At 46.6% G+C, this 15,614-nt stretch overlaps 1 protein-coding gene across 4 annotated transcripts in view; it reads left to right on the top strand.

Annotated features, from left to right (window-relative positions):
• ARMC9 (armadillo repeat containing 9) overlaps positions 1 to 15,614 on the top strand; it is an 85,897-nt gene that overhangs the window by 38,120 nt on the left and 32,163 nt on the right. For all 4 annotated transcript variants that reach the window (XM_060274281.1, XM_060274283.1, XM_035133035.2 and 1 more), the window contains 8 exons: positions 395 to 429; positions 1,503 to 1,614; positions 3,252 to 3,344; positions 4,044 to 4,134; positions 6,651 to 6,774; positions 9,776 to 9,915; positions 10,345 to 10,421; positions 13,758 to 13,832. In XM_060274281.1, coding sequence (XP_060130264.1) covers positions 395 to 429; positions 1,503 to 1,614; positions 3,252 to 3,344; positions 4,044 to 4,134; positions 6,651 to 6,774; positions 9,776 to 9,915; positions 10,345 to 10,421; positions 13,758 to 13,832 — 747 coding nt within the window. The remainder of the gene's footprint in view (positions 1 to 394; positions 430 to 1,502; positions 1,615 to 3,251; positions 3,345 to 4,043; positions 4,135 to 6,650; positions 6,775 to 9,775; positions 9,916 to 10,344; positions 10,422 to 13,757; positions 13,833 to 15,614) is intronic.

Here is a 15,614-nt window from a genome sequence, read left to right on the forward strand (position 1 = left end):
CCCTCTCCATTTCATGATAGTGATCAATGGTGATTTTCATTTTTTTATTTTTTGCTTATTTCACTGATTAGCAGTGCCTTTTTGCAGTGACTTTATCACCCTAGATCTTTGATGGTGTTTTTAAATTGCTCACAACTGCCTTGGATGCAAGCTACATTTTTAATAGATGTTTCCAAACTGTATTTTGGAAGAGTATTGGTAACCACGAGAAAAACCCAAGGTTTGGTTTTGCCTTAATCTCTCTCTCTCAAACCTACCCAAGTGATGCAGACACAAAACCCCACACATACACTAAATAAAAGAATGTAAGACAAGGCACGTACTTTTGTAAACCAAGAAAACCTTGATTTTTTTAAACCTTGATTCCCCCCCCCCTCTCTGTTTTTAACTACAGGCCTCAACAATGTTAAGAGCGTCATTAGTTCCCGTGTAAGTAATTTTCTTTTAAATTTGTTGTTCCTTTTAAAAAAGCATAATTTGGGCAGTGACCTGAAATGCACTGAGAAGTCAAAGCTGAAATGAAGACTCCTTTAATTCATCTGATCCTCTTGGAAGTGAGCAGGGCTGTCTTAAGCATATGCGGTGCCGGGGTGCAAATATCCGCCCAGTGCCTTTCCCCCCAGGTTGCCCAGTCCCAGGCACGCAGGAGCTGGCTCGATCGTCCCCAAACTCGTGCAGAGCCGCCTGCAGCAGAAGAGCTTGTTGCAGCGCTCTGACCGACGGACGGGCTCTTCCCTGGACTCAATTTTTGGGCCCCAGACTCTCGGCCTGGCACTGCTGAGAGCCCGGCGCCTGGGTTCCCTGCACCCCTAGCGCCTATGGGTAAGACAGCCCTGGAAGTGAGTGTACTCCACAACTGCCTGCCCTTCTAATCCCACTTGAGTGGAAACCAGTTTGGGGTAACCTGAAAAACTAATTGCAAACTAGTGTCAGTGGTGGTCATAGGGGATATGACCACACTGCCTTGCAGCATTATTGTCAAGGTGCTGGAAACAATCAGAACCTTTCAAACACAGTGGGTCGCAGGGCAGAGGATCACGGGACTGTGCTTAGCTGTAAAGGAGCAGAGCCTGCATCTTGGGATGGAGCTAACCCTAATGAAAAGATAGGTCTGGGGACATACTGTGCACTAATTCAGACAAAAGTGGTAAGCCTCTGTGGACTGTACCACTTCAAATGGCAGGTGGGCATTCACATGATGGAATGTTCCTCCTTGAAAAAAATTAAATCCCTGCACACGGAAAGCTAGCAGGTCATGGAGATGGCTTTTTAGCCCTGCCTTACCTTTCCCCTTACTTTTTTTATGTGCAAGAATTTATTTTTTAATATGGAGGTATATTCAGTCACATGAGCCCCCATCTTCGGTCTGAAGTGGTAAAGTGGTACATTCTTTCCACAGGTTTTCCATCTCCAAATGTCTCACTTGGCTGGGATCAACTTGCACCTTTGAAAGGAGTCACTGTGTTTTTCATGAGTGCCTCTTTTCTCATTTTGCCGTGCAGGAAAATGCAGGAGGTGCCGCTCTTGCCATCTTTGGATTACGAGAAGCTAAAGAAAGACCTGGTTGAAGGGAGTGACCGCTTGAAAACCTTCTTGCTGCAGGCATTGCGCTGGGTGGGTGAGCTAGACAACAGAGAGGTGCATCTCTTGCAAGGAATATGACGTCACCCCATGCTCACCAAAGGATGCTGCAGCGTTCCAAGTCCTGGATATGAATTGGTCTCTCTTGCCAAATTTGACTGTCCCAAATTCTGCTTGCTGTTGTCTTTGCCCTCTCTGGGCTGCACTGCCTCACCCTGTTTGACTTTCAGGGCTGAGAATTCACTCTGGCCCCTTTCCAGTCTTTGAACATGCAGAGGGGAAATTTGAATTCCACGTCACAGAAAACCATTTGAGGAGCTGAAAAGGGAGGTTGGTTAAGGGGGGAAACGGAGAGGCTTCAAGTGACGTAGCACCCACTGAAATTAAGTCTGAGCAGCAGAGAGTGCTGGCTGGTACAGTGGAAGTGGGAGGGCAGAAGGCGGAGAGACCAGGAGGAGGTGGAGCCAGAGACACGGACAGGCAGAGCCAACTAGTTCGAATTTTGCCCCATCCTGCTCCCTGCTCAGTTTCACAAGGGCAACACTGCGACTAAAGAAGGGGACGGGGAGGAAGCTGATAGGCAGGGCCACCCCCTGAACTGGTTACAAATAAGAAGGCAGGCAGGTGTGAACAGGGGCGGAGAAGGGGTGTGTGGTTGGTGCTGGCCGACCCGGGTATCACCACTGAGGGGGGGCAACAAAATGCTGGGCGGCACTCACCATGGGACCTTCAGCATGCCTGAGCCACACGTCTCTCCTGGGAGAGTGTGCAGGCTCTGCACTGCCCAAACGGTGTTCCCGCTGCCTCCCACCCCAGCTGTAGGGCAGCTGAGTGCGAAGAGGAAGGCAGACTCTGTAGGCCCCACGGTGCACCCCACCCCGCCCCAGGTGCCCGAGCAGCTTCCTCCACCGCTGGGTGTGAACTGAGTAAGGGCAGACTGACATCAGTGGGGCAGTGAACCCTAATGAACCAGCAGGGCTGGTGCTGCTTCCTAGAGCATCCATCCTTCCCTTGTGGTTGTTCGACCCAATTGGGAAGGAACAGAGCAATCAAGTTGATGACCTTGTAGGGAAGGCGGACCTTCTCTCAAAGTGTTCCTATGTTGTTGCTGCCTAGACCCTCTCACAAGTCTGTCATTTTAGTGTAATTCTGAGTGAGGAGGGCTTGATTTTTTTTCAACCCAAAAGAAGAAAAATCAGAGTTTCTCTGGATGCTGAATTCTCAGCCCAGCACCAGTTTATGTATTTTTGGTATAAATGCAGAAGGTACATACCTTTGGCAAGCTGCATAACTCCTCCTGTTCAGAAGAGTAGGGCAGCTGCCTCAGGCGGCAGTAGTTGTGGGTAGGGGCCAAGAGTGGTGGTGAGATGTTGGAGGATAGAGCTGTACGTACCATGCATGGCCTGGCCTGCAACCCACAAGCTAGCCTTCTTCCATAAGATGCAGGGAATGAGAATGCTGCCCTGTTGCCAGCATCAATGTAGGATTGAACTGCAAGCCTGGTTGGCTTCTGTAGGAATTGGGAGTGGGTGCCATCTTGACTTCAGCCTGGAGGATGATTGTTTATCAGAGAAAGATGATGAGGAAGTGCTGCCTTCTTGTGCCTAACTATAGATGATCTAGAAGTCAGCTGTGCGCTTGATGCTTGTTCCTCTGTGCTTCTTTTATAGCGCCTGACAACATCCCATCCCGGTGAGCAGAGAGACACCGTTCTCCAGGCTTATATCAACAACGACCTTCTGGACTGCTACAGCAATGTCCAGGTGAGCAGTGGCGAATCTTAACCGAGATCAGTGGGAGAGCCCACAGCTAGCTTTCTGGGAATGCCAGTGTCAGAAGGTGCTGGCACAGGAAGCCACCCATTGAAGGCACAAGGCCCATAAGAACCGGCTTTCTTGGGAAGAAGAGGGTCTGCTTAGAAGCAGAGAAACTTGGTGGCTGGGCTAAATGATGTTACTCTGGAAGATCAGGCTACACAAGTTCCCACTTGAAGACTGCTTGTTGTTGGAATAACAGCACAGGCCTTAGCTCAGCCCAGTTTCTTGTTCCTGCTTCCTGCCGTTTCCTACTGCTCACACCCTGCCCTTGGAAAACCCTACACAACTTTGGATTGTGTCCTTGGATTTGCCTCACAGCTACTGGAAGCACCCACTTTTAGACTGTGTCACTGGCCCTAACCCCAGTTTCTTCATTTCTGGGGTGCCCTGATATCTGACTGCTACCTTAATCCTCCTGAGTTTAGTCAGCCCCCTGTCCTAGGAATCTAGCTTCCTGCAAGCCAGTATCAGACGAGGGCATGGCACCCATTTGCCTAATAATAAACAGAGATGCCTCTCTTTGTATATTGTACAACTCGGCTACTTGCCACATAGTCTTTGCCGAGATATATATATCATTGAGATATATATAGATGTAATTTCAAGACTCAAGCACTGAATTGTATTTTTGTTTGTTCTCTGCAGAGAAGTGTGTTAATGCTGATACAATCAAAGAGCGAGGTTGTCCGTCAATATACAGCCAGGCTTATCAATGCATTTGCTTCACTGGCTGAAGGTAAGAAGAGAACGGCTTCCAAGGTAGCAGCTTTTCAACTCTGTTGGCTCATAGTATTTATATGTAAGCGTCCTAATGGGTCATGTCAGTGCTTAAGGTAAAGTAAATGACCCCCCGGACGGTTATGTCCAGTCAAAGGCGACTATGGGGCACGGCACACATTTCGCTTCAGGCTGAGGGACCCAGTGCTTAAGACCCAGTGCTGGCAAGGAAGTGGAACACACCAGTCAGCCTGAAGCTATCATAGAAACCCACCATATATTGAATCAGAACATCAGCCCACCAAGCTCAGTATTGTCTACACCAGAGGTGGCTATCCTGCAGGCCTCTAGCTGTTGCTTGACTCTTACCCCAGCCAGCCAATAGGCAATGGGAGTTGTAGTCCATCAACATATGGAGGGGGCACAGGTTAGCCATCCCTGTCAGCAGTGCTCCAGGATCAAAGACAAGGACTTTCACAGACCTGGCATGGCATAGCACCCTCTGCATGCAGAGGTGGTCCCTGTTGGTGATTAATTGCCCAGATAGCAGGTCTTGGGAGCTAAACAGCAGGCAGGGAAGGGGATTGGCTTTCTTAAGCTCACGTGGTTTCCAGCCAAGGAGGAGACTTGGCTATAATGCAGGCTCTCTCCTCCAATAAGTACCTTACTTGCAGGCCTTTTGGATGAGGCCTTTTATTACGTGGCAAACTTAGAGCGATTTTAGTATCGGCAGAATTGTCACATTGGCAATTATTTTCAGCATCCCTAAATTAAAACTACTGCTACTACTAATAATAATAATAGGTGGCTTCCAGCACATATAAAAACGTAATCAAACGCCAGACATTAAGAACTTCCTGATACAGGGTTGCCTTTAGATGTCTTCTAAAAGTTGTGTAGTTCTTTATCTCCTTGACATCTGATGGCTTCACTTTGTGCCCTCTATGCCTGCTTGTGGGAAACTGGCATAAAGCAGCGAAGGCACTCTGAGATGGCAGGACGTAAGGACATGATGGGCAGCCTGGTGTGGCGCGGTGTAATGCAGAGATATGTGGCATCAAGGTCTGTGGCTGGACTGCGCTGTAGATCCTGCAGTTTGACTGAACGCCATTGCACGTGGCATCTGTCAGCCAGCATCTTGGATGAAACTCTATACAGTGGTACCTCATGTTACGTACCGTCCCCCTTACAAATGCTTCAGGTTAGGTACTCCGCTAACCTGGAAGTAGATGCCCCTTGTTGCAAACTCTGCCCCAGGATGCGAGCGGAAGTCACGCTCCAGCGGCATGGCAGCAGTGGGAGGTGCCATTAGCGAAAGCGTGCCTCATGTTATGAGCGGTTTCTGGTTACGAACGGACCTCCGGAACTGATTAAGTATGTAACACATGTATGTGCAGCATGGCTACTCTGCCTGCACAGGCACGCTGTCTCGATGGCACTGCCGAGAGCAATCCAGGATTTTGTGGTGCGTGTGCACACACGCATACAGATCTTGGCATGAGATCGGAAGAGAAGCTTAAGATTATGGGGCAGGGTGCTTGTGGGGAAAGAGTCAAAACAATGTTCATTGTTCTTGTGCATGGAAGTTCATTGTGTGGAAGTTCATCGTCTTGTGTCCCTATTGAGGGCTTGTTTAAAGTCCAGCTCCTTGGTGGGTACCCTAGAGGTGTATTGGCTGCAGAAGAACTGCAAAGCACGTGAGGCAATACTTTTATTTGGTCAAATGGCATCCAGAAGTGCCAGAAGCAGGAGGGTTCCCCGTAAAAGAAAAGGCAGGGAGGTGATGTTGGATGTTGAGGCGGCTGTAAGGCCAATAGAAAGAGAATACATGTTTAAAGACAGACTCTATGTTTGCCCAAGTACAGCTGATTTTTTTTACTGCATTTATATATGGTCTTTCTGTCAATTCAGCCAAGGTGGCTCACAGTTTTAAAATGATGGTTTACCATTTAATATAGATCTTACGAAAGGGAAAGGGGGCAGTGAGGTTAGAGGAAAGTAATTAAATCTAAGCTCTGTGACCAACGAATGAAGCAGTCTTGGGAGGGAAGGATCACATGGCAGCTGGCCTAGCCAGGTGGATGAAGTGGGGGCTCACTCTCCCAGCTCTCCCTCTGATGCCACCTGGTGGGAATGGCTACTATTGGGGATGATTATTAGACAGAAGGAGATGGAAACCACGGTTCTAGCCAAGCCCGTGGAAGAGGCCTTGTAGCCTCACCTCTCCAGTGCAACCAAGTGGAATGGCCAAATGGAGGTGGGGGCAGTTCGTGTAGAAGACTTGGTCCTAGCCAGGCTGATTGCTGTTCCACTTTTCCCTCTGATGCAGCCAAGGTTCTGGTTGTAGAAATGGTCCCCCCCCCCCAGCAATGCACAAGAAAGAGAAACAAGATATAAGGGGGGGGGGACCCAGCAAGGGTAATATAAACAATATGGGATGAATCTTGCAAGAATCGTTTATAAACTGTATCTTAGGGGCCTGTTCCTTCCCCGAGATGCTCTCCTCTGTCTCATTCTTCGCCCTGTTTTATCCAGGCCGAATCTACCTTTCTCAGAATCCCCGGTTGCTCCGAATGCTGGAAGAAAGGTTGAAAGCCGAAGACAAGTATTCCCTTACCCGAGAGAACGTCCTGGGGGCTTTGCAGAAACTCAGCCTCAGGTGATGAAAGCAGTGGGGCCCTGCTGGCGGCAGGAAAGGAAATGCAGGCTTGTTAGGTTGCATTCAGGGACGAAAGAAGGCCTGATTTTCATATAACTGTCATCAGAGCACTCCAGAGCTGATGACAGGAGCATCGCTTAGACCTGGAGGAGGAAGAGAGCAAAGGGATTTGCCTTTCCCCCCATAATCATACTCAACTTACACATCCCTTTACCTCATTTGAGTGATCATTGAGCATACTTTTTGATATTTATACAGACAGAACATTAAAACAAACCATCTGATATCAAAACAGTCCAGAGTTCATATTGGGGAGAAATACATAAGTAAGCCATGCATCCTTATTACACACTTTGGGAAAAATATATCTATAGATTCCAAACAATAGAGGATTGATTAAAACAGTAGACTTGTGAAGTTAAATTTTTTTTAAGCCTTAGCGCAGGCTTCCTCAAACTTGTCCCTCCAGATGTTTTTGGCCTACAGCTCCCATGATCCCTAGCTAGCAGGACCAGTGGTCAGGGATGATGGGAATTGTAGTCTCAAAACATCTGAAGGGCCGAGTTTGAGGAAGCCTGCCTAAGAGAGAATCAGTGACATGATATCTAACAAAGAAATGAGCATACTTGACTGAACTATTATCTGTTATTCTTCAATATAAAGTGATTATATGATGCAATTCTTATAATCCAGGGAGGGGCTGAATTTGTTGTCATTTGCACTGAAATGTAGTCCGTTCCACTGTTGAACTTCTGTTATTGTCAGAAAGTTCTTTCTGATGTTTAGTCGGAATCTCTTTTCTTGTAACTTGAGTCAAACAGTTTGGGTCCCAGCCTCTGGAGGGGCAGAAAACAAGCTTGCTCCATCTTCCACGTGACAGCCCTTTAGATCAGTTCCTCCTTGTTGGTGAGGCCCAGGTCCAAGATAGAGGGTCCCCTTGTTACTCTGGGAAATGAGCTAGACATGCAGGCCTTTTTGCAAAGGGCCTTCCGCAGCAGAGGAGTGGCTACTGAGAAGGCCCTGCTGTGTGTAGTTGAGATGGGGGGGGGGAGGGAGAGAAGAACCAACAGGGCCTTCATTCATTTATTGAGTACAAGAGCGGCTTCATATGGAAAGAGGGGGTCCTTAAGGTATCTTGGCAGTAGCAGAAGAAGGGGATGGCGGAAGGGGCGGGGCACACTTGGGGGCGGCACGCCGGAAGCACAGGCACAGCGCCCTCCAGCCCCATGCCTGCTGCTTCTTCCTCAGCCATCCTGAAAAAGGCAGCGAGGGGCTGGCATCCACCGGCTGCTTCCCCCTCAGCCACCCTCCAGTTGGAGGGTACCAGGGAGGGATTCAGATTTGGTGGCACGGCACGCCCCTAGGATGCCCCACCCCCAGAATGCCCCACCCTATGGAGCAGCGCTGGCAGGCGCCCGCCCCGAGTGCCACCAGGGCTCCCTGTGCCACTGTATCCTGGTCCCGGACTGTTTGGGGCACTGTGAATTGGATTTGAAAGCCAATTCAGAGCCAGCGTAGCTGAAACAGCACTAGGGTGACAATTGTCAAGGAGGGGTCCGCTTTCCCGAGTCCTCCCTCCTAGCTACTAATCAATCACACGCAGGCACCAAACGGGTTACCAGGCTTTATTGGCTTCTTCTCTGGCGCCAGCTACAGAACATCAAACAGCAAGTCTAAAACACGGTGTTTTCTCTCCCTTCTCCGGCAGGTTAACTCAAAGATTTATAGGGGCTGGGGAATGCTGGCAACCAGCCAGCCCCATCGCATGTTCCTATTTTGGGGACAACAGTGGTACCTCTACTTACAAATTTAATGCGTTCCGAATGCACATTTGTAAGTCGAAAAAATTTGTAAGTCGAATATCATAGGAATGCATTGGGAGAAAAAATTCGTAAGTAGAAGCAACCCAATCTAAAAATTCGTAAGTAGAAAAAATCCTATCTAAACTGCATCCAGGATGGCAGACGGAGCTCCATTCGTAAGTAGAAACATTCGTAAGTAGAGTTATTCGTAAGTAGAGGTAGCACTGTAATTGTTACCACCAGCCTGAGCCCCCCCCCCAAGCGATACTTGCTCACAGGATCACTACTTCATGACAATAACTATCCGACTGCCTTCCTCCTTGGCTGCTACGTCTGTGGCAGCTGAAGCTTCCAATCTTTTTGAGAAGCAGCCAGGGCATAAATGTTTGTATCCAGCTTTGGAATCGTCGTGTTTGAATGTTTCTCAGCTGCCTCCATTTGTTGGGGGGAATATGTTAGGTCACGTGCGTTCAGATTACATTGAGGTTTGAGTAATTGGCAAGAGTGTCAGCTGGTGGCACCTTATGCCAAGCAGAGTAAGTTGGGTGAGGAAAGAGTTAAATCAGCCAAGGGCCTGTCTGGAGAAAGGAGAACATAGGCAGTATCAGCTGCTGCAATAACCGTAAATACATCCCTTCATTAGCTCTTTTTATGGGTCACAGTTTATTTTAGCATTTGAAGAAAGGGGTGAGAGCGATAGAGGCATAAAGAAGGGAGTAAAACATTAATTGCATTGCTATCAGGACTATTTATGGCTTCGCAGCTTAAAAACAGGAGAAAAAAAACTCCCCATCTTTCCTTCTGGGTTCTGGGTTCCTTCTTCTCACCCTGATAACTGATTTAGGGCTATTTCGTGGGACCACATTGTACACAGTTTAAGACATCATGAGCTGGCTTTTCCTGCAATTAGCATGCTGAGCAGTCTTGTGAAATGCTTCACTGTGTGATGGGATCACAATGTACCACAAATTAGTTATTCCAGGAGATTGTATCTTGCAAGTTTTCTCATTTGGAGGCAAGCTAAGTGGAGGTCATGGATTTTAAGTGGCAGATGTTTGAATATTAAGAGGAGCCCCGCAGGATTGGGGCAAAGGCCTATCTACCACAGCACCCTGTTCTCACAGAGATTATTAATTGATTAATAATAATAATAATAATAATAATAAATCAAACATTTGTTGCTGTCTTTGAATTCCCAGGCGGGCTCTGCAGTCGACTATGATCAAAGATGGGCTTATCCTGTGGTTGGTGGATGCACTAAAAGATACAGACAGCATGTCAGATTATACTTTGGCCTACTCCGTCGCCTTGCTCATGAACCTCTGCCTTCGGAGCTCAGGTATCTTTCAGTTCGTGTTGTTGTTGTTGTTGTTGTTTAGTCGTTTAGTCGTGTCCGACTCTTCGTGACCCAATGGACCATAGCATGCCAGGCACTCCTGTCTTTCACTGCCTCCCACAGTTTGGTCAAACTCTTGATCCAGCAAGCTCTTCCTGCTCTAAATCTCAAAAATCCCAAAGGCTGTGCCGTTAATTCTTATTCTTATTCTCCTCCTCCTCCTCCTCCTCCTTCTTCCTCTTCTTTTTCTTCTTCTTCCATATTTATTTATACCTCCCATTTTTCCCTGACAGGGACTCAAGGCAGTTAAGATCTAGAAGGGTACCCCAGGTCATATTAATGGGTCTGGATAAAATCAAAATGCCATCTTCTCCTTCTAAGGAAAGCATTTGACTCGATGGAATTTTGTCTCTGTGTTTTGAACCTCCACAGGGAAGAAAATGTGTGTGAACATTGCAAATGAGGTACTCAAAGTTCTCTCAGATCTCCTTGGCCACGAGAATCACGAGGTACTTTTATAGCTAATACTTGCAGGTATAAAGAAGGAAGGAGGGAAAGATAGAACACTTTTAGAAATCAAAACAGAACATCTATTTATTGCAAATAAAAGCCTGGGTGTGTGACTGTTTCTGAAAATACCTTGGTGGCATATTGAAGTTCTTCATCTTGGGAAATTATCTGGACTCCGCAGAGTCAGTCTTCTTCCCTCCACCCTCTTTTTAGAATTCTCAAAGGGTAACAGAAAAAGTAAGAAATGTCAGACAGCTGTATCATTCTTCCCAAGCCCATTTTGGATTCCAGACTGCCAGTTCCTGGAATTATCTTCAAAGTAGCGCTCTGTGTCATGTGGTACTTCTGCAGAAACCCACATGTTGCTCTCCCAATTCCAGATCTCAGCATCTGGAGATGTCAGGACACAAAGCCATCGGCTTCTGTGGCTTTGGAGGGCAATTTGCAAACTGAAAGTACTGCATTAATAGCAGCAGTGCCTTCGTGGCAGCGGCTGATGGGAACTGCAGTCCAAAACAGCTGGCGGGCACTGCTTGGAGAAGGTTGTCTTCGTACCTGGAACTGTACGACCAGAGAACTCTTGTGGAGCAAATAATTCCACAGCCTGGGTTCAGTGGTGGAAAACTGTATTCTGCCTTCCCGTCAACCACACTTTAGACCAGGGGTCAGCAAACTTTTTCAGCAGGGGGCCGGTCCACAGTGGTCCCTCAGACCTTGTGGGGCGCCGGAATATATATTGAAAAAAAATATATGAATGAATTCCTATGCCCCACAAATAACCCAGGGATGCATTTTAAATAAAAGGACACATTCTACTCATGTAAAAACACCAAGCAGGCCCCACAAATAACCCAGAGATGCATTTTAAATAAAAGAACTCATTCTACTCATGTAAAAACATGCTGATTCCCGGACCATCCACGGGCCGGATTTAGAAGGTGATTGGGCCGCATCTGGCCCCCGGGCCTTAGTTTGGGAACCGCTGCTTTAGACCAGTGGTGGCCAAACTTGGCCCTCCAGCTCTTTTGGGACTACAGTTCCCATCAGGCCTGACCACTGGTCCTGTTAGCTAGGGATGATGGGAGTTGTAGTCCAACAACAGCTGGCGGGCCAAGTTTGGCCACCACTGCTTTCGACAGTGGCAGGACATGCAGAATGGCCTCCCCGCCTAACTTTAGTGCAGTGGTTCTCAAAAGGTGTGCCGCACCACACTAGTTTGGCAGGAGAAGATGGCGGGAAGATTCAAGGGTAATCAAAGAAAAAAATGATCATTTCAATGAAGTATAGTATAGTATCCACACCTCTCTTTAAGGGCATTGGCTATTCTTTTGCAGTTTTCCAGGACATACTGTTCTGAACAGGTACTTTCAACTTTGACAAATGTGAAAGATCAGAAAAGAGAAAGGCCTCTCTGTGTTGGTGAGGAGATGAGAGTTTGCTTGTCTCAAATTAGACCTGATATATAAATGAGATTTCCCAGCAAAAGCAAGCTCACACCTCTCATTGCAATTGTGTACATTCTTAAAATGCATATAGAAATAGAAATACTTTATTGTCACTATACCACTTGTTTATGTAAGATGCTCGTTTATAATTACCGTATACTTTGGGAATGATTCCCGTTCTTATGTAGCTGCATTGTTTTATATATTCTAGATGTCCTGTGATCATATTGTAAAATAGTTGTGTTCTGTTATAAATGAAGCACTGCTAGGGGATGTTTCTTTTTGTTTCCCAATATATTTCTTTATCAATAAAAACTGGGTGTAGCACAAGCAAATTTTTATTCTGAAAGTGTGGCCCAGAGAAGAAAGTTTGAGAACCACCGCCTTAGTGAATGACAAGGGTCAGGTGGCAATGACAGTCTTTTAAGCATCCTGGTCACAAGCCATTTAGGACTTTGTAGATAAATAAGTTCAATTGCAGCAAGAAACATGATTATTTTTTATTGCTGTGTTTTTATGGTCTGTTCACTTTTTATTTAAACGCCTTCTGTCAAGAGTTTGGGTGTAACCTTCGACGCCTCCCTTTCCATGGAGGCGCAGGTTGCATCCACAGCAAAGGTGGCATTTTTCCATCTCCGCCGTATTAAGCAGTTGGTCCCTTACCTCTCTCGCCCTGATCTGGCCACAGTGATCCATGCGACGGTCACCTCCAGGCTTGATTATTGTAACTCGCTCTACGCGGGGCTGCCCTTAAAGCTGACCCAGAAACTCCAGCGGGTGCAGAATGCCGCGGCGAGGCTCCTTACGGGGTCCCGGCCGCGGGATCACATTCATCCAGTGCTTTACCAGCTGCACTGGCTCCCGGTGGAGTACAGGATCAGGTTTAAGGTGCTGGCTTTGACCTTTAAAGCCCTATGCGGCTTGGGACCCTCGTACCTACGGGACCGCCTCTCCTGGTATGCCCCGCGGAGGACCTTAAGGTCCACAAACAACAATACTCTGGAGATCCCGAGCCATAAGATGGCTAGATTGGCCTCTACTAGAGCCAGGGCCTTTTCAGTATTGGCCCCAACTTGGTGGAACGCTCTTTCACACAAGAGACCAGGGCCCTGCGGGATTTGTCATCTTTCCGCAGGGCCTGCAAGACAGAGCTGTTCCGCCTGGCCTTTGGGTTGGACTTAGTCTGACCCCTGTGTTTTCCTCCCTCATGGCTTGGATTTATGGACTACTTGAAATGAGGCTGCATTTTAAATTTTAATACTGTATTTTAATCAGTATTTTAATTAATTGTTTTTATGTTTTATTGTAATTTTGTTGGTGTGAGCCGCCCTGAGCCCGGTTTTTGACTGGGGAGGGCGGGGTATAAATAAAAAGTAATTATTATTAATTATTATTATTATTGTTATTATTATTATTATTATTATTATTATTATTATTATTATTATTTGGAACATCTCATGACTAAAATGGATAGTGTTTCGTATTCAAAGGGTTTCATATTCTTAATCTTGTTCTTTGTATTCTGATCTTATACATCTTTGCAAGGTAGGTCAGGCTTAATCCCTCCATATTGCACCCTGGGCATAGAGACTCAGAGAGGTTGGCTTGCCTAAGGTTAATTGAGTTAATGGTGGAAGTGAATGGTGGAACCATTGAGTTAATGGTGGAAGTGAAATATGACCTGGGGACTTCCTGGCTGCATATTGCACTTTTACCCATAATACTACATGGTGAGTTAAGGAAGAACAAGTGAAGGTGCAGGGCAGCTTGGAAAGACATTGCTGAAGATGTGGTTCTTGAGAGGAGGTGGGACAGAAGAGGGAGAGGATGAGCATTAGACAGTGTCTCAGATGGTGGGAAATGGGCTTATACATTGCTTTTCATTTGCAGATTCATCCATACGTGAATGGGGCACTTTACAGCATCCTCGCTATTCCATCCATACGAGAGGAAGCTCGAGCAATGGTGAGAGAGCCTGGGCTGCTGTTTATTTGCTCTAAACAAAGCAAGGGGCTAAGTCAGCAGCAGTGAATGATAGAAAGCTAGGATTTCCTAATAATTGCCTCACTTTCAGTTGCAATACTTAGCTTTTAAGTTGTATTTTTCCTTCCTTGAAAAGGTCTCATGCCTCAATGGGATACATGGTTTCTTAAGGAGATCTCAGCCCCCTCCTTCGTGGGTATGCTGACAGAATGATATTATGCCCCCAGTAGCATGGTTGCTGCTTCCCCATGATGTGATCCCATGCTACTTTTTAAGGGAAATTCAATTTACCTCCATGGTAATTTCCAGAGCAACTACTTGGTTTGTATTTAATCCACACATTCTGTATTAAGGTCTCGCTTAATGGGTACCCATTCCCAGTGAGTTAGCTATGCTCACTCCGAATCTGTCCTTTCAGAAGGACAGGAGCACTTGCTCCAAACCCCAGAACTCTCCACCTTGTCCCTTTAACATTCAGAATATCTCTGATGGATAAGATCGAAGGTCCCACCCTCCAGGTATATGGGCCTTCCCAGGAATGGTAGTTCTTTCAGCAAATGCATAGCGAAATGGCAATGCAAGCACACCTGAGTTGGCATTCTGTTTCTCTCTCACCTTTTTCTGAACACAAGCCATGACCTCAAAGGCTGAGGCCCATCAGCAGTGTTGATCTTCCACGTTCTGGTGCTCTGTCCACTTAGGAGCCGAGTGTGTTGCCAGCAGCTGCAGTGCTGCTGAGGACAATGGAGAAAGACCAGTGGGCTTGGGCCAAGGCCCCAAGTAACATTTACAAGGTCATAGAATGGTGTAGGCTGAATCAGTTCCATCCCTTGCAAGAAGTTATCTGTGTTAAATTAGGGCTTTAATGGAACTGCAGGGCATTGTGAAAGAGGCAGTACGCTATCCTTGTAAGTTGGTCTTGTTGAATGGGAAGAGGTGATGAATTGCCTTCTGCAGAAATGTTTTGGTGGGAGATAACAATACACCACAACTAAACAGCCCAACAAAAGCGGGTATCTGTTATAATTTGCGCTAGCTCTCACTCTCTGTCTGTGCCATTATGCGAAATCCGTTTTAAGTGTAAGCCTGATGGATGTTTGTGTTCTTGCCTGTGATTCTTATCTTATCTCCCTTAGCCTATTCTAAAAAGCTATCTGTGAACACACTGCAGCAGGGTTTTTAAATTGGTGGATCAAATGGCTTTGTTTTTAAATTGCTACTCACCATCAACTCATCCTGTATCACTTGAGAAGGAAAGATGGAAGAATCTTCCCTCCCCAGGAGAAGCTTTGATGTTCTTAACTTAGAAGGGAATCTTATTACTGGCTCAGCAACTTTTAATAGGCAAAAAATGCAGGCAGACATTTGTATTTTTCCTCCCTAATGGACAAATGGGATACAATACCCAATTCTATACAGGGCAGTGCCAAAGAATGCTCCAACTACCGCACAATTGCACTCATTTCACACGCTAGCAAGGTTATGCTTAAAATTCTACAAGACAGTCTTAAGCAATATGTGGACCGAGAACTCCCAGAAGTGCAAGCTGGATTTCGAAGGGGCAGAGGAACCAGAGACCACATTGCAAACATGTGCTGGATTATGGAGAAAGCTAGAGAGTTCCAGAAAAACATCTACTTCTGTTTCATTGACTACGCAAAAGCATTTGACTGTGTCGACCACAGCAAACTATGGCAAATTCTTAAAGAAATGGGAGTGCCTGATCATCTCATCTGTCTCATCAGAAATCTCTGTGTGGGACAA

Source organism: Zootoca vivipara, chromosome 5 (assembly GCF_963506605.1).
Source record: "Zootoca vivipara chromosome 5, rZooViv1.1, whole genome shotgun sequence".
Classification (NCBI taxonomy): domain Eukaryota; kingdom Metazoa; phylum Chordata; class Lepidosauria; order Squamata; family Lacertidae; genus Zootoca; species Zootoca vivipara.